Genomic DNA, 21,127 nt, shown 5'->3' on the forward strand with positions numbered 1-21,127 from the left:
GAGGCTGGGATGGATGGGGGCACAGATGGATGGACAACGGGATGGACAGATGGACACTGGGATGGACAGATAGACACTGGGATGGATGGGGGCATGGATGGACAGATGCTGGGATGGATGGACAGACACTGGGATGGATGGGGACAGGGACGGAGGGACAGATGAACACTGAGAGGGATGGGGGCATGGATGGATGAATTCTGGGATGGATGGACAGATGCTGGGATGGACAGATGGACACTGGGATGGACAGATGCTGGGTGGCTCTTTGAGGTGTCTGAGGGGTCCATTGGGGGTCAGTGTGGGGGACCCTGGGGGTGCAGGGGACACAGATGGGGTCCCTGTGGCACCTCGGGGGAGGCAGGGCCCCATGGAGGTCAGTAGGTTTGGGGGATCTGGGGGGGGATGCCGGGGGGGTCCCACAGGCTCCTCCGGGGTCTCTGCGAGGCACCTCGTGATGTGGGGGGGTCTGCAGGGGGTGTCACCAGGGCATTTCAGCGTCAGCATTGGGGTGCCTCTGGCTCATCTCCAGAGCCCATTTGGGGTGTCCCCAGGTTGTCCCCGGGGCCTGCCTGGGGTCCTTGCGGGGTCAGTCAGGGGATGTGGGGGGTCTCCTCTGGGGTACCCCGGGGTCTCTGCAGAGTGTCCTGGGGGATGCAGGGAGGTTGCTCTGGAACATGTTTGGGGTCCCTCCAGGATGTCACAGGGGGGTCCCTCGGGGTGTCCCTGAGCCTGTCTGGGGTCTCTCAAGGGACGTAATAAAGTCTCCCCAGGGTCTGCCTGGGGTCTCTGCAGAGTGTCGCGGGGGATGCATTGAGGTCGCTCTGGAACACGTTTGGGGTCCCTTTGGTGTGTCTCTGGGGACACAGTGGGGTGTCCCCGGGCCAGCGCGGTGTCTCTGGGGCCGCAGCGGGGTGTCCCCGCGGTACCGGGGCTGGCCGGGCTCTCCCCGGGAGGCTCCGCCGTCCCCCCAGGTAGCGCAGGGACCCCCCGCTCCGTCCGTCCCCGGCGGCCCCGGGGGCGCCCGCTGCCGCCGCCCCCTCCCCGGTGCGGCCGGTGCGGCGGTGGCCGCGGAGCCCCTCCGCCGGCGCGGGGAGGGACCGCTCCTCCCCGGAATGATGTCAGCCTGCCCGGCCGCGGCCCCCGCCTCCCCCGGCGGCTCCGGCCCTGCCTCCCCGGGGAGGCGGCGGCGGCATGGCCCGGGCCGGCGGGGCGGCGGGGCCGCGGCGCCCGGTGCTGCTGCTCATGGTGCTGGTGGCCGCGGCGGGGCGGCGGGGCCGGGGCGCGGGGCGGCGGCGGGGAGGCGGCCCCCCCGGCCCCTCCGGTGCCCCCGGGCCCCCGGCGCCCCCCGAGCCCCCCTCCCGGCCGCTCCTGCTGCTGCTGCCGCTGCTGCCGCCGCCGCCGCTGCCGCCGCCCCCCCGCGCCGCGCCCGCCGCCGCCGCCCGCCCGGTAACGAGCCGCTGCCGCCCGCGCCCGCCCCATCCCGCGCCGCGTCTGCCCCTCCCGCGCCCCTCTCCGTTCTCCTCCCCCCTCCATCCCTCCACTCCTCCTCTCAGCTTCCCTCCATCCCTCCCTCCATCCCTCCCTCCACCCCTCCTCTGCCTCTCTCCATCCCTCCCTCCGCTCCTCGCAGCCTTCCTCCATCCCTCCCTCCGCTCCCCTGAGCCTTCCTCAGCCCTCCCTCCACTCCTCCTCTGCTTTCACCATCCCTCCCTCCATCCCTCCCTCCGCTCCCCTGAGCCTTCTTCATCCCTCCCTTCACTCCTCCTCTGCCTCTTTCCATCCCTCCCTCCATCCCTCCCTCCGCTCCCCTGAGCCTTCTTCATCCCTCCCTCCACTCCTCCTCTGCCTCTTTCCACCCCTCCCTCCGGTCCCCTGAGCCTTCCTCATCCCTCCCTCCACTTCTCCTCTGCTTTCACCATCCCTCCCTCCATCCCTCCCTCCACTCCTCCCCTGTCTTCCCCATCCCTCCTCCAGCCCCCCCGCCCCTTCCCCTCCCGGTCCCCGCACTTGGCTGCTGGTCGCCTCCGTCTCCAACTTCTCCGGCCCTGCCTCCGCCTGCCTCCGCCTCCCGCCTCCCCCCGAGCCTCCCCCCGCTCCCTCCCGCTCACCCGCCGCAGATGCCGCTTCCCCGGCGGTCGGGACGGCGGCGGCCCCCGGCACCTGCCCGGCTCTGAGCTCCGCTGCCGGGCCCGGGGCAGGAAAGTTGAGGGCGGGGGGCGACCGCTGAGCCCCTGCCATGTTCTCCGTGCAGGAGCCGCTGCCCCGGGGGGGCCTGCCCATGAAGGAAGAGCCGCTGACCGCCGGGCTGCCCTCCGTCCGCTGGCTGCAGGGCACCGGCATCCTGGACGCCAGCACGGCAGCGCAGAGGTAAGGGGCTCCGCGGGCATCCCGGGCACTGTGAGCATCCTGAGCACTGGGCATCTCAGGCTCCACGGGCAACCTGGGTCCTGTGCGCATCCCAGGCATCCTGGGTACCACGAGCATCCCAGGTCCCGCAGGCATCCCGGGTGCAGTGCTCATCCTGGGCACTGCGGGCATCCTGGGCACCGCGAGCATCCCAGACTCCGTGAGCATCCTGGGTACCACGAGCATCCCAGGTCCCACAGGCTCCACGGGCATCCCGAGCACTGTGGGAATCCCAGGTGCCATGGGCATCCCAGGCACCTTGCACGCCCTGGGCACCCCAGGCGCCCCACACCCACAGCACCCCGGGACCCCTGGGCACCCCAGGTGCCTCCTGCCCACCAGGTGCTTCAGGCACTCCGGGTGCCCCAAGTCCCCTGGGTTCCCGGGGCCTCTGGGTGACCCTGTGAACCTTGGGCACTCCAGCGACCCCACAGACCGCAGCACCCCGGGTACCCTGAGCCCCTGGCACCCCATGTGTGCCAGGCCTGTTGTCCTGTGTTGGGAGGGTTGGTGGGTGCTGGCAGGGGAGCAGGAGCTGCTCCTGGGGCGCGAGGGGCTTGTGTCGTGTTATGCCATACCATGCCATACCATACCGTGCCATGCCATGCCATACTGTGCTGTGCATCCACTGGGGACAGGAGCTGCACCCTGAGCCCCAGCTCAGGGCAAGGGCAGGGTTGGCAGCAGGGCCATCCCTGTCACCCGGGCAGGACTGGTGGCATCGGCTGGGGTGAGCGATGCCACAGCCACTCGGGCAGCCTGTGCTGCTGCCTCAACGCAGCCCGATGGCCACCCGTGTCCCTGCTGTCCCCATCCCCTGCCTTCCCTCTGTGTACCCTGTCCTCGTACCCTGCCCTGCCCCAGGAGCTCCGTGTGCCCTGCCCCCATCCCCTGCCCTCTCTCCATGTTCCATGTCCCCATCCCCTGCCCTCCCTGGGGGGCTCCATGTCCCCTGTCCCCTGCTCTCTCTCCACCCTGGACCCAGAGAGGTCCCGGCTGCAGCTGGGGGACTTCACCGCTGTCCCCAGATGTCCCCTCCGTGTGCGCTGTGGGGTTCAGGAGTGTGGGAGCTGTGCTTGAACCGTGCTGTGTCCAGGGCTGACAGGTGACGCCTGGGGTGACCCATGTCCTCTGCCTGGCTGGGCACAGCAGGTTTGGGGCTCTGGGGGGGTGTCCCCTCTGCACGGGGCCCCAGCAGAGCGGGACACCCCTGGCACCAACCTGCTCCCTGGCTGAGATCACCTGGTTGTGTGCTCAGTCCCCAAGCTCAGGGTCCCCAGCTGGGGTGTCAGCACTGCCACCAGCTCCCTGATGGGGACCGTGACTGCGCCAGAGGCTGCGCCCCACGGCCGGACCCCTGGGGGTCCCTGAGGCCCCCCCAAAGCTGCCGTGTTGGCAAATACTGCAGGGTGCTTGAAAGCTGCAGTGATTCCCTGGCAAGGCAGCAAAGCCACCCAGCCCTGTCCTAGCACAGCCACCGCAGAGGGGACAGTCACTGCCGGTGGGGGGACAGTCACTGCCGGTGTGGGGACAGTCACTGCTGGTGGGGGGACAGCCACTGCCAGGAGGGGACAGCCATCAGGGAGGGGACAGTCAGTGCCACAGCCCAGCCTGGACCCCTGGGCCCCCCGGCTGCAGGGGGCTGGGGGGCAGTGTTGGGGGGCTGCAGTGCCCGAGCCGGGGTGCAGGGGGTGCTGATCTTGCCATTGTGTACCCCAAAACTTCCCCTCACCCTGGAGAGGGGCTGTGAGAAAGGGGGTGAAATCCAGCCCCCTCCTGCCCGTCCCTGTCCCCGGCGGCGCGGGGGACACGCAGGGTGGGACAGCGGGGTGGTGCTGCCCGGTGACAGGGACATGTGCCCATGGGGTCCCACACACTCGGTGTGTGAGGACGGGGCTTGCAGACCCCTACCCCTGCCACCCCCCAAGCTGAGTGTGGGGCACCCTGCGCTGCCCCCCAGGCCCCCTCCTCTCCCTGTCCCACCGTGGGACCCCACAGCTGAGCTGTGCCACCTGTGCCACCTGTGCCACATGCGTGGATGTGCTCGTGGGGTGCTTGTCAGCCCCAGCCTGTCCCCACCTTTCATCCTGCACCCTCTGGGACCCCCAGCTGGCGGGGGGCTCCTACCACCCCCTGCAAACACCAGCACCCGCAGGGACCCCGCTGCTCCCCTGGGACCCCACAGCCACGCAGGGTCCCCACAGCCACCGCAGGGTCCCTGGGTGATGCCAGTGGCCCCCAGCCCGGGGTCCCAGGGCAAGGCAGAGGCACTGGGGTGACTCCCCCTCACCCCCATTTGCAGAGCCGTGGCTGCGGGATGGGGGGGCCAGGGAAGCTGCTGCTTTCCTGTAAGAGCCGCTGGCCAGCCCCGCTGCTAGGAAATGCGCTGATTGCCCTTAATAATTAATGGCAGCGGCTGGGAGCGCGGGGCTCGCAGCGCTGGCGCGGGGACGCAGCCATTACCCCGGCTGGCGGCTCCATCGCCCCCTCGGCACTTTAGGGCCAAACCTTGGGGGGGGGCGGAGGGAAATGGGGGGTGGGGGTGCTGGCTCGCTGCCCCGTGTCACCATCCCATCCCATCAGCTGGGAGCCCCGGGGATGCTGCCGGGGACAGCGGGGTCCTGTGGCACTGGGGTCCCCATCCCCTGGGGAGCTGGGTGCACTGGGATGGGGGCTGGGGGGTGCTGGGGGGTCAGCGCCCCCAAATGCCACGGGGTGGCTCTGAGAACAAACCCACCAGCGCGGGCCAGACCCCCGGCTGGGGACAAGGGGCATGCGGATGTGTGCCCGGCGTTTGCCCACTGGGGAGGTTTGGGTTCCCTCGCAATCAGCTTAACGAGGGTTCCCTGGTCAGGGAGCCGCGTCCCCGGGGCTGCTGGGCCCGGGCTCCAGCTTGGCCTTGGCTGGTGCCCACAGCTGCGCCGGGGTGGTGCCGGGGTAATTAACACCCAGGGAGCCTCATTAAAGGGTGATGAGGGTGGCAGCTCCTGGGGCTGCTAGGAGGGCTGAGCCCCCTTTGCTCCTCTTGTCTGGGGGAGACATGGGTGGCTCTGGCTGGGGTGGGGCCCTGGGGGGTGTCCCCATGTCCCATGGAGCTGGGGTGCAGGGTGGGTGCTGGGCAGCCCCAGGAGGAGCAGGATGGGGGGTCCGGCTGTGCAAGAGCAACGGGGCCCCCGGCTGGAGCAGCTGTAAGTGGGGGGTCCTGTGGGGCTGGCGGGGGGAGGGCTTGTGGATCCCCACCCTGACCCCCACCCATGTGCTGTGTCCCCTGCAGGGGTCCGGGTGTCAGGGCTCCTGCTCCTCCCCAGGGGCTCCTGCTCCTCCCCAGGGGCTCCTGTCCCCGATGGCCCTCCCGGGGGGCTGTGGGCAGGGGGCTGGGTGTCACACCCCCAGCCTGTTCCCAGGCCACCCACTGGGTGACAGTCGTGTCCCTCCGTGGCTGGGGGTGGTGGCAGCGGGTCCTTTCAGTGGGCACCCCTTGGGGACAGAGACCAGCCAGGCTGGGGACAAGGTGACCAGGATGAGGACCGGCCGGTGCTGGAGCCATTGTCCCTGTAGATGGCTCTGCCACCCTCCCCTGTGCTGTCACTGTCCTGTCAGCTGCTGTGTCCCTACAGGGACAGCAGTGGTGGCCCCTGGAGCAGCTGGAGCCACAAGCAAACTGGTGTGGGTGGGGGGTGCATGGGGGTGGGCTCGGGTGCGGGGGGTCAGAGATGTCCCCTCCTGTCCCCAGTGCCTGAGCCCAGAGCTGCTCAAGAGCTGCCTGGTGTCCCACCCTGTGTCACCCCCATCCTGGTCCACAGCACCCCAGGGGCTCAGGGACCATTGTCACGCACTGCGGGGGCTCCAGCAGCTCCCGCTGAGCCCGTCCCAGAGCTGGGGGGTCCCGGGAGGGGCGCAGGGGTCCCGGCAGCCCCCTCACCCCGTCCTGCCGCAGCGGGGTGGGCCTGGCCCGCGCCCACTTTGAGAAGCAGCCGCCGTCCAACCTGCGCAAATCCAACTTCTTCCACTTCGTCCTGGCCATGTACGACCGGCAGGGCCAGCCCGTGGAGATCGAGCGCACCTCCTTCATCGACTTCGTGGAGAAGGAGCGGGTGAGACCCCGCGGTCAGCGGGGATGGGGGGTGACAGGGATGGGGACCCTGCCCGGCGTGTGGGGGGACAGGGGAGCCGGTGCTGCCGAGGCTGAGACCTCCCCCCAACTCATTGCACGTGTGGGAGCTGCCGGACGGCTCCGCAGCACCCAGAGGGACCCCCCCCCCATCCAACCGTCCTCCCCCAGGAGCAGAACGGCGAGAAAACCAACAACGGGATCCACTACCGGCTGCAGCTGCTGTACAGCAACGGTGGGTGCCGGGCGGGGGGGCCGGGGGCGCGGGCGGCCCTGACCCCCCCATGTCACCGCAGGGCTCCGCACCGAGCAGGACCTCTACGTGCGCCTCATCGACTCCATGTCCAAGCAGGTACCCGCAGGGGCTGGCAGCCCCTGGCCCCCCAAGAACCCTCCAGAACCCCCCAGCATCCCTGGCCCCACAGCCCTCCCAGCCCCTCTGCACCCCACAGCCCCCCCAGTTCCCCCAGCATCCCCCAGCATCCCTGTCCCCCCCAGCATCCCCCAGCATCCCTGTCCCCTGGCACCCCCAGGCACCCAGATGTGAGTGGGGGGGGGCAAGGGGGGACACGTCTGTGCAGGGGCGGAGCAGCACATCTGTACACACACAGCTGCCCAGCTGGGGTCACCCGGGGAGGGTCCGCGCGCTGGGGACCAGCCATGGCGGGGGACACGCGGGGTGCCCGGAGGCGGTGGCACCCCCCTCCCCGCTCTTTTTGCCCCCCCAGGCCATCATCTACGAGGGGCAGGACAAGAACCCCGAGATGTGCCGGGTGCTCCTCACCCACGAGATCATGTGCAGGTAGGTGGGGGACGGGGGTCCCGGGCTGTGGGGACAGCGAGCGCAGCCCCCCCACCTGGCACGGGGTCCCCAGTGCCCCATTAGCCCCGCTCTTGTTTACCTCCCTGGCGCTCGGTGTTTGTGCAAATTAGCGCTCCGTGCCAGCGCCGCTAATTGATCTCCAGGAGCCGCGCTAACGAAGCCGGGGCTGGGCCCCCCCTCCCCACTGCGCCCCCCGGGGCCGGCACTGCCATGATTGCCGGCACTGCCGTGTCCTCCTGGGTGACACTGTGTCCCCAGGGGAAGGTGTACGGATGGGACACCCCTGTTCAGAGCCCCGCCTTGGCTCACTGAGCATTTCCAGGGCTGGGGGGGCACTGAGAGCCCCAAATTGGAGCCCAACCCCATAGCACCGGGTGGCTAAGGGGGTGCCCCAGTGGTGTCCTCTCTGCCACAGCCCCCCCTGTCCTGGTGTCACCCATCTGATGTCCCTGTCCTGGGGTCCCCCACCCAGCCCCCCGCACCTTTGTGGGCCCCCCCGCTCAACGGCGCAGGGCTGGGTGATGGTGGGGGGCAGGGGGTGGGAATGGGGGTTCTCCCCAGGGTGGGGTGAGGGGCTGCCCCCGCCGCTCCCCTCACACCCGCTCCTGTCCCCAGCCGCTGCTGTGACAAGAAGAGCTGCGGGAACCGCAACGAGACCCCGTCCGACCCCGTCATCATCGACAGGTACGGGGAGGGGACACGGGACGGGGCGACGGGGGACCCCGGGGGCCGGCCCGGGGAGTCCCCTGGGCTGGGGAGCAGGTGCGAGCGCTGCCTCGTTAGCACTAACGAGCAGGGGAGCGGTGTGGGGGCTGGGAGGGTGCGCGGTGCCCCGGTCCGGCTGCGGGGACAACCAGGGGACAGCCAGGTTCTGTCACCGAGTGCTTCTGATGCGCATCCAACAAATAAATAACACAGGTGACATGTGGGCGCCCTGGCGGTGGCAGCCCTGTGCCCGGCCGTGTGCCGTGGGGACAGCCCGCGGCCACCCGGTGCCACACCGTGTCCCCAGGGGTGTGGCTGTGGCACAGGCCCCACATGCCCCATGGTGCGGGGTGTCCCTGTCCCCGTGCGGGTGGGACCCAGGGCCAGCACTGAGCGGACAGAAAGCCTGGGCAGGGGAGGTGCTCGCTGGTGGGGACAGGGACACCACACCCTCCTGGCACTGCGGCGGGTGTCTGTCTGTCCGTCTACAGCCGTGTCCTTCTGCCCTGCCTGAACTGCATGGACCGTCCTCCCTCCATCCACCCATCCTTCCGTCTGTCCATCCTTGTCCTTCTCCATCCACCCATCCTTCCGTCTGTCCATCCTTGTCCTTCTCCATCCACCCATCCTTCCGTCTGTCTATCCTTGTCCTTCTCCATCCACCCATCCACCCATCCTTCTGTCTGTCCATCCTTGTCCTTCTCCATCCCTCCATCCACCCATCCTTCTGTCTGTCCATCCTTGTCCTTCTCCATCCACCCATCCTTCTCTCCATCCCTCCTTCTATCCGCCTATCCATCTCTGTCCATCCTCATCCTTCTCCACCTTCTCCCTCCATCCACCCATCTTTCCCTCCATCCATCTCTGTTCTTCTCCATCCTTCCTTCCCTCCGTCCATCCCTCCATCTGTCTGTCCATCCACCCACCCCTTCCCCCATCCTTTGCTTCCTCCCTTCTCCTCTCCCTCCCTCCTCCACCCCTCTCACCAGCCCTCCAGCAATTCCTCCCCCCATCGCACAGCTCCCCGAGACCCCACACCTGTGTCCATCTGTCCGTCTGCCCCTCCACCCAGCATGTCCTGTCCCCATCCCTCTGTCCCTGTGCAGGACCCTCATGTCTCTCGTCACCCCTGGTGACCCCAAGCGTGCTCTGGGGGTGCTAGGGGGTTTAGGGGCCCCGTCTCCCCCTGCAGGACTCGGTCACTTGGCTCCGGGCCAGGGGGCGCGGGGGCCAGGATGGGGCTGGCCAGTGCTGTGCCCCCTCCTTGCCTCCCCCTCCCTGCATGGGGGGCCCCGGGGGTCCCTGTGGGCAGCACCGTGTCCCCAGGGTGCCGGAGGGTACCTGGGGACAGGGCAGACCCTGCTCACCCCCTCTCAATCCCTGTTCCCCCCAGGGTGACACCATCCCCACTGTGGCAGGTCCCCCCCCCGTCCCCCCACCCTGCCAGCGCCCGCCAGCTGTGTGTCCCCCCCCCCACCAGATGTGCCCTGGCCAGATGTGGGGGTCACAGCCCCGGAACTCTGGCCCAGCCAATACAAACCTCCCGGTAACAACGTCCCTGTGTCCCCCTGTCCCCTCAGCCACCTCGTCCCGGGGGTGTCCTGGGCGCTGCACCCACGCTGGTGCTTTTGGGGTGTGCAGGGGGTCCCGGGTGGCCTGTGACCCCCCTGCGCTGGGGTAGGGGCTGTTTTCTGCACACACGCCCCCCCAGGGCCAGTGTCCCCAAGGCCACCCCAGCCCCTTCTCCCCACAGACCCCTCGGGGCTGCACTCCAAGGAGGTGACATCCCGGGACTGGTGACATCCCGGGATTGGTGACATCCCCATCCCTGTCCGGGGGGCTTCCCCGTGTCCCCCGCTGTCCCCGGGGCCCCCGTGGGTCACCCGGGGCCAGGCGGGTCCCCGGCCCCGCCGCCCGCTCCCCCGGCCCCCCCGGCCCCGCTCCCCAGCCCGACGCCCAGCCCCACTGGTTTAGAGAGCCCGATAAGTGCCCTATCAACATGTTAATCAAATTACTTAGGAGCTAAAATTGACGCTTTTCATTAATTATACAAGATTATTCTAATTGCAAATTCAAATTTATGCGCTCGGAACAGAAGGTGTTCGGCAGCAGCGCCGGGAATTTGCATATTAAATGGGCAGCGCTGCCATTAGCGATGCTAATGCATGCGCAGCGCCGGTATTTTTAACTCGCGGGCCCATATGCGCCGCTGCCGCTCGGGGGGGACGCGGCCGACCTGGGGTTCGGGATGGGCCCCCCCGGCAGTGGGGGGCTGGGGGGGTCCCCCCAACCCCACGCTGCCCCTGTCAATCTCCTGGCGGGGGGGTGGGGGGCGTTCCGGCCGTTTTCCGGCTCCTTCCTTCCTTTGATTACCACCCGCCGGGTGACGGGGATGGGGGACACGGGGGGGTCCCCTCTTCCTGCCCTCGCCCGGGGAAAGTGTCTCCTGTGGGCAGCGTCACCGCTGGGGGGGCCCTCGCCATGTGCCCTGGTGCTGGTGTGGCCTGGGGGTCCCCTCCCTGCACAGGGTCCCACAAGGTTCCCAGAGCCCCCTGGGGGGTCCAGCTGGCCCGGTATCCCCTGGCTGCGGCCACTGTGTCCCACAGAATGGGGCGGGGGGGCTGCGCCCATCCCTGCGCCCGAGGGCTCCCGGGGTGCCCATGGCCCTGGTGCACTGTGCTCCCCACTGTCCCCTCCCGCCCCCAGCAGCTGACGGAGCCCTGGGGACGTTCCTGCTGGGTGCCCGTGTCCCCTCCCGGCCCCCCTGTCCCCCTGCAGCCCTCGGGGAGCGGTCAGGGAGTTGGGGGACAGAGCTGGGGGCTGGGGTGGGCACCGGGGGGCTGGACTGAGGTGGTGGGGTCAGGCGCTGGTTTGGGGGCTCAGACAAGACACCGGGCCCAGCTGCTGAGTCGGGATGGGGACAGTGGGAGGGGGACAGCGTGGGATGCTGGAACGGGGACAGGGTGGCACAGTAGGATGGGGACAGGGTGGCACAGCGGGATGGGACAGGGTGTCACACTGGGATAGGATAGGGTGGCACACTGGGATGGGACAGGGTGGCACAGCAGGATGGGGAGGACAGGGTGGCACACTGGGACAGGACAGGGTGGCACACTGGGATAGGACAGGGTATCACACTGGGATAGGACTGTATGTCACACTGGTATAGGACAGGGTGGCACAGCACGATGGAGGCACCAGCCCCCTGCGGTGCCCGTGCGGGCCAGACAGAGCCGGGCACACTGGCGAGGGGACCGGGATGTGGGCCACCCCACGCCAGGCCAGAGGAGGGAGGTGGCACGGAGGGACGTGGTGGCCTGGCATGGCACAGTGACCACGTCTGGCGCAGTGCCCCGGTGTGGCACGCTGCTCTGGCACAGCACAGTGACCTGGCACGCGCGGTGGCCGCGGGTGGCACAGTGCCCTGGTGCGGCGGGGTGACCTGGCACAGCCTGGGGACTTGGTGCGGTGACATGGCATGGCAAAGCGAGCTGGCACAGCGCGACGGGCGGGCACGGTGCACAGCGAGTACGTGTGAGCCGTGTGTGCGCGGGGTGAGTGTCCCCATGTCCCCGTGTGTGGCCACACAGGGTGCCCATGCGCTGGGGGGTGTCCTCTGGTTGGGGACAGCGAGTGTCACCTCGGTGCCCAAAAGTGCCGGGGGTGGGGGTCCTGGTGTGCACCCACGTGTGTGCAGGGACACCCCACCCAGGGACATTCTGGGGTGGGGGGGTCCTGGGGACACATCTGGCGTGTTCCCAGGCATGGGGCTGTGTCCCCCAGCTTGGGGCTGTGTCCCCAGGTGTGGGTCCATGTCCCCAGGTGTGGGTCTGTGCACCCACACGTGTGTGTCACAGGTGGGGGGATGCGGGGACACCGTGCGCTCTGGTGCGTGATGTGACATTCGTGGTGCCACCTCCAGCTGGGGACGCCAAGACAGTGGGGACACTCAGCCCTGCTGTGCTCCCAGGGACGGGGTGGGGGTCTCTGGGACCCCCTTGATTTGCTGGTACAACCGCTGTTTATTTTCTCCCACCCCAGGTTTTTCCTCAAGTTTTTCCTCAAGTGCAACCAGAACTGCCTGAAGAACGCGGGGAACCCCCGGGACATGCGGCGCTTCCAGGTGGGCACCGACCCCCAGAGTCCCCGAAAGGGTCGAGGGACGTTCGGGAATCCATTCCTCAATTCCCCCTTTGCAAACCCTCCTTTCCCCACAGTAATTGCTCTTGCCCCCTTTGCAAACCCCAACTTGCAAACTCTAATTTCCCTTGTTCCCTTTGCACATCCTGATTTGCAGACCCCTAGTTGCTCTTGAACCCCTCTGCAGACCCCGATCCACCTTGTCCCCTCTGCAGACCCCAGTTTCCAAACCCTGATTCCTCTTGACCCCCTTTGCAAATGCTACCTTGCAAGCTCTAGTTTCCCTTGATCCGTTTGCAAACCCGAAGTGCTCTCGAACCCTCCTGCAAACCCCAGTTCCCTTTGCCCCTCTGCAAACTCAGATTTCCAAACCCTAATTGCTCTTGAACCCCTTTGCAAACCAAATCTCCCTCATCCCTTTGCAAACCCTGATTTCCAAACCCTAATTCATCCTGAGCCCCTTTGCAAACCCTGACTTGCAAAACTGCAGACCCCTATTCCCCTCAACCCCGCTGCAGACCCCAACTCCCCCGTCCCTTTGCAAACCCAGATCTCCGAACCTTAATTCCTCTTGAATCCCTTTGCAAACCCCGGTTCCCCTCACCTCTCTTTGCAAATCCTAATTCCCATCGCCCCATTTGCAAACCCAATTCCCTCATCCCCTTGTAAACTCAGATTTCCAAACCCTAATCCCCCTTGAACCCCTTGCAAACCCTAATTTGCAAGCCCTCATTTCCCTCGACCCCTTTGCACACCCCAGCTCCCCTCATCCCCTCTGCAAACCCACATTTCCAAACCCTAATTTCCCTCGACCCCCCTGCAGACCCTGATCTCCTCACCTCCCTACTGCAAACGCTAATTTGCAAACCCTAATTGCCCTTGAACCCCTTGGCAACCCCCAATTTCCCTCACCCCGTCTGCAAACCCTAATTTCTAAACGCCAATTCCTCTTGAACCCTTTTTCAAACCCTAATTTGTGAACCCCGATTTCCCTCTGATCCCTTTGCAAACCCCAGTTTCCCGCACCCCCTCTGCAAACCCTGATGTCCAAACCCTAATTCGCCCCGAACCCCTTTGCAAACCTGAACGTGCAAACTCTAATCCAAACTCCGATTCCCCTCGACCCCTTTGCGAACCCCAGCTCCCCTCACCCATTTTGCAAACCCCAATTTCCAAACCCAGATTCCCAAAGCCCGGTTGCTCTTGGACGCCCTGCAGACCCCGGTTCCGATGGCCCCTCTGCAAACCCTAATCTGCAAACCCTAGTTGCTCCGGCGCCCCCAGCTCCCCCAGCCCCGCTCTCCCCGCAGCAGCTGCAGTTGGGGAGCGGAGCAGAGGGGGGGTCCGGCCCGTCCCCCACCCAGCACGGGCGCCTTCATTAGGGCCTCTCGTAAAGATATGATAATTGTGACATTTTTACATGATTAACGACCTATCCAATTTGCATAGCGCCGAGCAGCTCCGGGAGAGCAGCCAAGTCCACGCCGGAGGGGGAGCGGGGTGCAGGGGCACCGGGGACGGGCTGGGGTGTCCCCTGGGGCGCGGGGTCCCCCGGCCGGCACCGCGGACACCCCTCGGCACGTCCACACACACACACCTGCGGGCGTGCACGGCCACGCGGGCGCGGGTTTGCACACGCGTGTTGGCACAGAGGGGTCAGGGACATGGGCGTGACACCGGGGTGACGTGGTGGCCCTGGCTGTCCTGCAGGTGGTGGTGTCGACGACGGTGAACGTGGACGGGCACGTCCTGGCCGTGTCCGACAACATGTTCGTGCACAACAACTCCAAGCACGGCCGGCGGGCGCGGCGCCTCGACCCCTCCGAAGGTGAGTCCTGGGGGACCCCCGCGTGTGTGCCGCGTCCCGACACGTGTGTGCCGCGTCCCAACACTTGTGCCATGTCCTGACACGTGTGTGCCGCGTCCCAACACTTGTGCCATGTCCCGACACGTGTGTGCCGCGTCCCAACACTTGTGCCATGTCCCGACACGTGTGTGCCGCGTCCCAACACTTGTGCCATGTCCTGACACGTGTGTGCCGCGTCCCAACACTTGTGCCATGTCCTGACACGTGTGTGCCGCGTCCCAACACTTGTGCCATGTCCCAAATCGTGTGCCACGTCCAACAGGTTTGCTGTGCCCCAACACGCGTGTGCCACATGCTGATACACATGTGCCGTGTCCCCACACGTGTGTGCCGCGTCCTGACGTGTGTGCCATGTCACACGCGTGCATGGCCATGCGGGGACACACACACACGTCTGTGCCAGCGGGTGCTGCTCCCCCCGCAGTGTCCCCTGTGCCAGGGCAGCCCCAGTGACCGTGTCCCCACACTGGGACCACAAGGGGGACGTGTGGGTGCCCAGCGCTGCCCCACAGCGCTCGGAGGCCATGGCCCCCCCGGCACCCCCTGCCCGGGACCTGGGGGCACCAGCCCGTGTTTGTGTCCCGCGCGTCTGTCCGTCCACCCAGCACACACATACGGCCTCTCCTCCCACCCGCTGGCCATCGCTGTCTGTCCCCGTGTCCCTCTGTCCTGCACCTGCAGGCTGTCCTGCCCTCTCTGTGTGTCCCTTTGTCCCTCTGTCCGTGCACCCGCCATGTCTGTGTCCCTCTGTCCAGCACATACATGCTCTGTCTGCCTGTCTGACCCATTTGCTCGCTCTGTCTGTCTGTCTGCCTGGCACATACACACAGCCTCTCCACCCACCTGCTGGGCACCTGCCTTTTCTGTCTGTCCCTTTGTCCCTCTGTCGGTGCATCCACCATGTCCATGTCCCTCTGTCCAATGCACATGTGCTCTGTCTGCCTGTCTGGCCCATTCGCTCTCTGTCCGTCTGTCTGTCCATCCTGAGGATGCTCTTTCCACCCCGCTGCGCTCTCTGTCCCCCAGTCTGTCCCCTGCACACTCTCCCCCACTGTCCCCATCCCCTCTCCACTGTCCCCACTGTCCCCATCCCCTCTCCACTGTCCCCACTGTCCCCATCCCCTCTCCACTGTCCCCACTGTCCCCATCCCCTCCCCACTGTCCCCACTGTCCCCATCCCCTCCCCACTGTCCCCACTGTCCACATCCCCTCCCCACTGTCCCCACTGTCCCCATCCCCTCCCCACTGTCCCCATCCCCTCCCCACTGTCCCCATCCCCTCCCCACTGTCCCCATCCCCTCCCCACTGTCCCATCCATCCCCACAGCCTGACCCCCCACCCCCTGCTCCCGCCTGGCGTCTGTCCATATCTGTGCATCCGTGTCCGTGTGTCTGTCCCCCCAGCTGCCGCCTGGTTCTCACTCTGCCTCTGCTCTCCCTCTCTCCCCCAGCCTCGCGCCCCCCACCCCCCGCGCCCCCCCACTCACTGCTGCCCTGTCTCTCCCCCCCCGCCCGAAGCAGCCACCCCCTGCATCAAAGCCATCAGCCCCAGCGAGGGCTGGACCACCGGAGGTGCCACCGTCATCGTCATCGGGGACAACTTCTTCGACGGGCTGCAGGTGGTCTTCGGCACCGTGCTGGTGTGGAGCGAGGTAGGGGCGCGGGGCGGCCGGGGGGCCGGCGTGACCCCCGGCCGTGGGCTGAGCCCCGTCGTGCCCCGCAGCTCATCACGCCGCACGCCATCCGCGTGCAGACCCCCCCGCGGCACATCCCCGGCGTGGTGGAGGTCACGCTGTCCTACAAGTCCAAGCAGTTCTGCAAGGGCGCCCCGGGACGCTTCGTGTACACCGGTGAGGGACATGGGACCCGTGGGAATGGGGCGCAGACCCCTGGGAATGGGACACGGACCCCTGGGAAAGGGGCACCATCCTGTCCCCTTGGGACCCATCCGGTGGGGCTGCCAGGCTGGGGGGTGGGAGGGCATGGGGCACTGGGGCTGTTGATGCAGGTGGGGACAGTGGGACAGCTGGTGTGTCCCTGTGGTGGATGGCGTGTCCCCCCTTGCTGTGCCCTGGCTTGGCCCTGCACCCCGCGGCCCGTGCCTCAGTTTCCCCATGGGGTCGGGGCGGGGGGACCCCGCTGACCCCCCGTCCCTCGGCAGCGCTGAACGAGCCCACCATCGACTACGGGTTCCAGCGGCTGCAGAAGGTGATTCCCCGGCACCCCGGGGACCCCGAGCGCCTGCCCAAGGTAGGGACCACCCCTGGGTTTGGCGGGGGGGCTGTGCCTGGGGACACCCACGGGTGCGGGCAGGGACTCACTGTCACCCATGGGTGCTGGCACCACCTCACCCAGAGCCAGGGCTGTTCCCTGGCAGTGCCAGGGGACCAAGGGACAGGGAGGGGACACAGGCCCTTGGTGCCCCCCAGTGCCCCCCCGGTGCTGGGTGCAGCCCAGGGGCTGGCCTGGCTCCCCACCCCCTGCTGTGTGTGGGGTCCCTGCTACATCCCTGGCAGGACATGGGGACACAGGGGGGGACATGGGGGATGCAGGGGGGGCAAAAGGGAGGACATGGGAAAACACAGGGAGGGATATGGGGGAATACAGGGGGGACACAGGGGCACACGTGGGACACAGGACGTGGGTGGTGGGCAGTGCTGGGCCGGGGCTCTGGGCTTCTCATGGCAGTTCAAGGAGGTGCTGGCTTGGGGACGTGTCACTGGCGTGGGGACATGGTGGTGGCAGAGCGCGGTGCCTGCGTGTCCCCTGGGTGCGGATGGGGCCGGGGTGTCCGTGTCCCCTGAGCCCGTCCCCTCCCTGCCCAGGAGGTGCTGCTGAAGCGGGTGGCTGATCTGGTGGAGGCTCTGTACGGGCTGCCCCACGGCAACCAGGTACCGCGGCCCCCCGGGCATCGCACCCCCAGCCGGGCCCCCCTGCACCCCCCCGGTGCCCCCATACCCCCTGCACCCCCCGCACCCCCGCGGCGCTGCAGCCGCCCCGCGCTCCGGCCCCACATCTGCTTCCCATCAGGATTCCTCGGGCGCTGAGTCAGCAGCGGGCCCCCCCGCGTCCCCCCCGCGGGGCCAGGGGAGCAGCCGGGCCAGGCTGGGGGTGGCGCCTCCGCAGCCGCCTTTGTTCCCACGGCACCAGCTGGGGGGTCCCGGCCCCTCGCCCCATCTCTGCCCACACGGCCCACGCTGCACCCCGGGGCCGTTGGGGCTGCGGGTGCCGTGGGCGGTGACACGAGCTGGGGGGCTCAGCCGCCCCCGGCCGCGTGTCCCGCGGGTGACAGCGTCCCCGTGTCCCCGCGCAGGACGCGCTGCTGAAGCGCGCGGCGGACGTGGCCGAGGCGCTGTACAGCGTCCCGCGCGGCCCCACGCAGCTCTCCGCGCTGGCCGGCACCCACGGCCCCCCCGGCGTCATGGGCGTCGGCTCCTTCGGCACCCAGCTCCCCGGCGCCATGGGCGACTCGCCGCAGGGACCCGAGCAAGGTGGGCCGGGGGCTGGGCCGGTGGAGGGGGGTCCCTGCCCCCCGTGTCCCCCCGTGCCACCGCGGCCCCTCTCGCCCGCAGGGTACGCCCGGGGCACGGGCAGCGTCTCGCCGCGGGGCTACGGGCCCAGCCCCACGCCGCAGCCGGGGGGGTACAGCGGCAGCGCCGGCATCACCGGCTACGGCGGCAGCATGGCCGGGCTGGGGGTGCCCGGCTCCCCCAGCTTCCTCAACGGCTCCACCGCTAACTCCCCCTACGCCAGTGAGTCGCGGCCCCACGGCGTCCCCAGAGCCATTGACCAGCCCCTGGGTGTCCCCAAAGCCACAGACCAACCCCTGTGTGTCCCGAGAGCCATTGACCAGCCCCTGGGTGTCCCCAGAGCGATGGACCAGCCCCAGGGTGTCCCGAGAGCCATTGACCAGCCCCAGGGTGTCCCGAGAGCCATTGACCAGCCCCTGGGTGTCCCCAGAGCCATTGACCAGCCCCAGGGTCACAGACCAGTCCTGGTGTGTCCCAAGAGCCATTGACCAGCCCCAGGGTGTTCCCAAAGCCACAGACCAGCCCCTGGGTGTCCCCAGAGCCACAGACCAGCCCTCGGGTGTCCCCAAAACCATGCACTGGCCCAGGGTGTTCCCAAGTCCATGTACCAGCCCGGGGACATCCCTGAAAACTGCGTCAGCCCCAGTGTGTCCCCAAAGCCACGCACCAACCCCGAGGTGTCCTCAAAGCTGGCAGTGAGGGGGAGAGGGGACAGTGACCCCAGCCCTGGCCCTCGCAGAGCGGGTCCCCGCGGGGTCCCCGGGCTGCGCTGCCGTCCCCAGCCGCGTCCCCAGCCCCTCGGGGTCTCTCCCGCAGTCGTGCCCGCCAGCCCCCCGCTGGGCGCCTCCTCCATCACCCTCCCCGCGGGCGCCGCCGCCACCCCCAGCGGGGGCTTCTCCTTCTCCCCCGTCAACATGATCTCGGCCGTGAAGCAGAAAAGCGCCTTTGCCCCCGTGGTGCGGCCGCAGCCGTCCCCGCCGCCCGCCTGCGCCAGCGCCAGCAGCCTCACAGGTGAGCGGGGTCAGCCCTGCCTGCACCCCGAACTGCACCCCGAACTGCACCCCGAACCGCACCCCAACCCGCACCTCTGTCCTGTACCCCTGCACCCCAGCCTGCACACCCGGCCTGTACTCCAGCATGTACCCCAACCCATACCCCAAATTGCACCCCCCAACCTGCACCCCAGCTTGCTTCCCTGTCCTGTACTCCTGCCCCTACACCCCAACATGCAACCCCGGCCTGCACCCCAACCTGCCCCTTGCCTGCCTGACTCCAAGCCTCCCCCTGCACCCCAGGCACGGTTGGGGCTGCACCGCAGGGACGGGTGCACCGTGTCCCCCCATCCCTGTGCCCCCACAACCCCCGGTCCACCCACCTCGGCTCACCCGCTTTCTCTGCCCCCCCGTCCCCCCAGACCCGGCTTTCGAGGACTCGGACAAGTTCCACGCGCCGGCGCGGCCGCTGCAGGGACTGGCCTATTCCTAAGCACAGTAGGTCCTGGGGTGCCCTGGCCCCCCCATCCCGCCGGAACAGGGCAGCCCCCTCGCCCCAGTGTCCCACCCCTCACCGTCTCTTGCAGCTGTGCCCGGCCACCTCGAGCCACCCGGGTGAGCTGGGACAGGGACAGAGCCGCGACATGGATGGAGACTGAGCGTGGTCCCCCCACCCGCTCCCAGGGGTTCCTGCTGGGGTGGGGGCACGTGGGGCTGCAGGAGCCCCTGCCCAGCACCATCGAGCTCGGCCCCTCCTAGGACAGGGGCTGACCCCCCAGCGGGGTGTCCCCAGGGTGGGGGGTGACCCTGGCCAGGGCCAGCACTGGCGTGGCTTGGCGCAGCCCCCCCGGGCAAGAGAGGGGCCTTGGGGGGACCCGGGAGTGACCCAAAGCTCAGGGTTTGGCCTCAGAAAGACACCGAGACACCCACGGGGTGACAGCGGCAGGAGCCGCGGGCAGGGTGGGATGGGGGGACCTTCCAGGGCAGGACGGATGCTCGAGGCGCGATACAGGGATGCTGGGGGCCAGGACGGATGCTCGGGGGCGGGATGGATGCTCCGCTGGGACCCGGCTCCCCCCACACTTCCCGGCTCTCTCCCCGCCCTGGCCAGCATTCTCTCCCCAGATGTGCAGCTCCACATCTGGAGCCGCCCACCCACAGCTGCCGGATCTGTGCTGCACCCCGTCCCCCCGCGCGGGGTCGGGGCCCCGGTGGTGCCCGGGGGGAGATCCCACACCCCCTGCCCCACAGCCAGTGTGGGGGCAGCACAGTCCCCGGCCCCGTTAACCACGGGGCCTGGCTGCCCAGGACAACCACAGCGCTTTCCTCATTCCCATCACTGTTGTTAATATTGTTGTTACTTCCAGCAGCAGGGGGGGCTGGCAGGCGGGCAGGAGCCCCCGGCACTGCCCGTTCTGGGGGGGGTTCCACAGCCCCCAGCCCAGAGGGAACAGCCGGGAACTTTGTAAATAAAGAAAAGGGAAAAATATCCCAAACCACTCCCCCACCCGCACCCCCCCAGGGGGGAGCCTGTGTCCCCTGCCACGTCTCGTGCCACGACCACGGTGACGCCACCGTGCCCTGGTCAGTGTCAACACGTGTCCCCTCCGTTGCCCCTCGCTTGATGCTGGGTCCTGGCCCGTTGTCCCCAGGCTGAGGTGACCGCGGGGGTCCCGGGGCTGGGGGTGGGTCCCCCCTGACCTGGGGATGGGGTCCCAGTCCCCCCACGGCGGTGGCACAGGCCGGTGGTCCCGGGGTCGCTCACAGCGGGGGGGTTTCTGACATGGAAATAAACGGCCTTGCAGAAGGGCACTGGCTCCGGGGGTCTGTGAGTGGGGAGGGGCAGCATGTGGGGACACCCCTGGGGATGGTGACACCAGCCCCGCAGCAACGGGGGTGTCTGGGGGTCCCAGGTACAGCCCTGGGGAGAGGGGATGGGTCATGGATCCTGCCTGGGCCCCCCTTTCATCCCACCCCTTTGCACAGGGGTCTCCGTCCGGGGGTCTGGGACAAGGAGGGGACCCCCATGTGGGGACTCCAGGGCCACCCCCACTGTGCCCCGCCGGTGTTCCCCACAGCACACGGTCCTGCGGGCGCCAGCTCCCGCCCCCCGCAGCAGCGCAGCCACGATGTTTAGATTTAGAGGATAATGTGCTGGAGATAATTGCCTTAATCAAGAAAGGTTAATGAGGCTGCTGTGCACACCGCGGCGGCAGTGGCAGCGTTCGGCAAGCGGCAGCCGCGGCACCGGCTCTGTGCCGAACCGGCAGCCCGTGGGTGCCTGAGGGTGGTGGCACCGAGCGTGGCACACCCTGAGCAATTGGTGTCTGGGGTCACCTCGTGCCCATGACCCCCTTGGGGACGTGCCACATTCCCAGGGGACATGGGGTGCCAGCAGCCTGGCCCTGGCAGCCCTGGGGTCCTGCCGTGGAGCCCCCTGCCCGCACAGGGTCCCCACAGCCAAGGTGTCCCCCCGGCGTGGCTGTGACCTGCTGGGGGCCACTGCTGTCCCCAGAGGGAGCGGGGGCTGCGGGCACGGCCACCCCTGCAC

At 68.2% G+C, this 21,127-nt stretch overlaps 1 protein-coding gene across 6 annotated transcripts; it reads left to right on the forward strand.

Moving 5' to 3' along the window:
* Positions 1-1,194: 1,194 nt before the first annotated feature.
* On the forward strand, positions 1,195-20,384 carry LOC309439281 (transcription factor COE4-like; the record flags this gene model as incomplete). 6 transcript variants are annotated; one of them, XM_082051654.1, is made up of 18 exons in its annotated part: positions 1,195-1,449; positions 2,255-2,370; positions 6,347-6,503; positions 6,692-6,755; positions 6,817-6,872; positions 7,249-7,322; positions 7,959-8,027; positions 12,090-12,171; positions 13,899-14,016; positions 15,573-15,706; positions 15,778-15,904; positions 16,216-16,304; positions 16,880-16,945; positions 17,368-17,545; positions 17,627-17,806; positions 18,401-18,595; positions 18,999-19,074; positions 19,164-20,384. In XM_082051654.1, the coding sequence occupies 17 exons, from the start codon at positions 1,195-1,197 to the stop codon at positions 19,067-19,069; spliced, it is 2,031 nt and encodes a 676-aa protein (XP_081907780.1). In that variant the 3' UTR covers positions 19,070-19,074; positions 19,164-20,384. The 6 variants fall into 6 exon arrangements, 5 of the variants coding, with proteins under 5 accessions (XP_081907780.1, XP_081907779.1, XP_081907781.1 ...); XM_082051653.1 differs by having other exon boundaries at positions 17,368-17,806; XM_082051655.1 differs by lacking the exon at positions 1,195-1,449 and having other exon boundaries at positions 2,240-2,370.
* Between the last annotated feature and the right edge of the window lie 743 nt (positions 20,385-21,127).

Source organism: Streptopelia decaocto (genome assembly GCF_964273445.1).
Source record: "Streptopelia decaocto genome assembly, chromosome: 4".
Taxonomy (NCBI): domain Eukaryota; kingdom Metazoa; phylum Chordata; class Aves; order Columbiformes; family Columbidae; genus Streptopelia; species Streptopelia decaocto.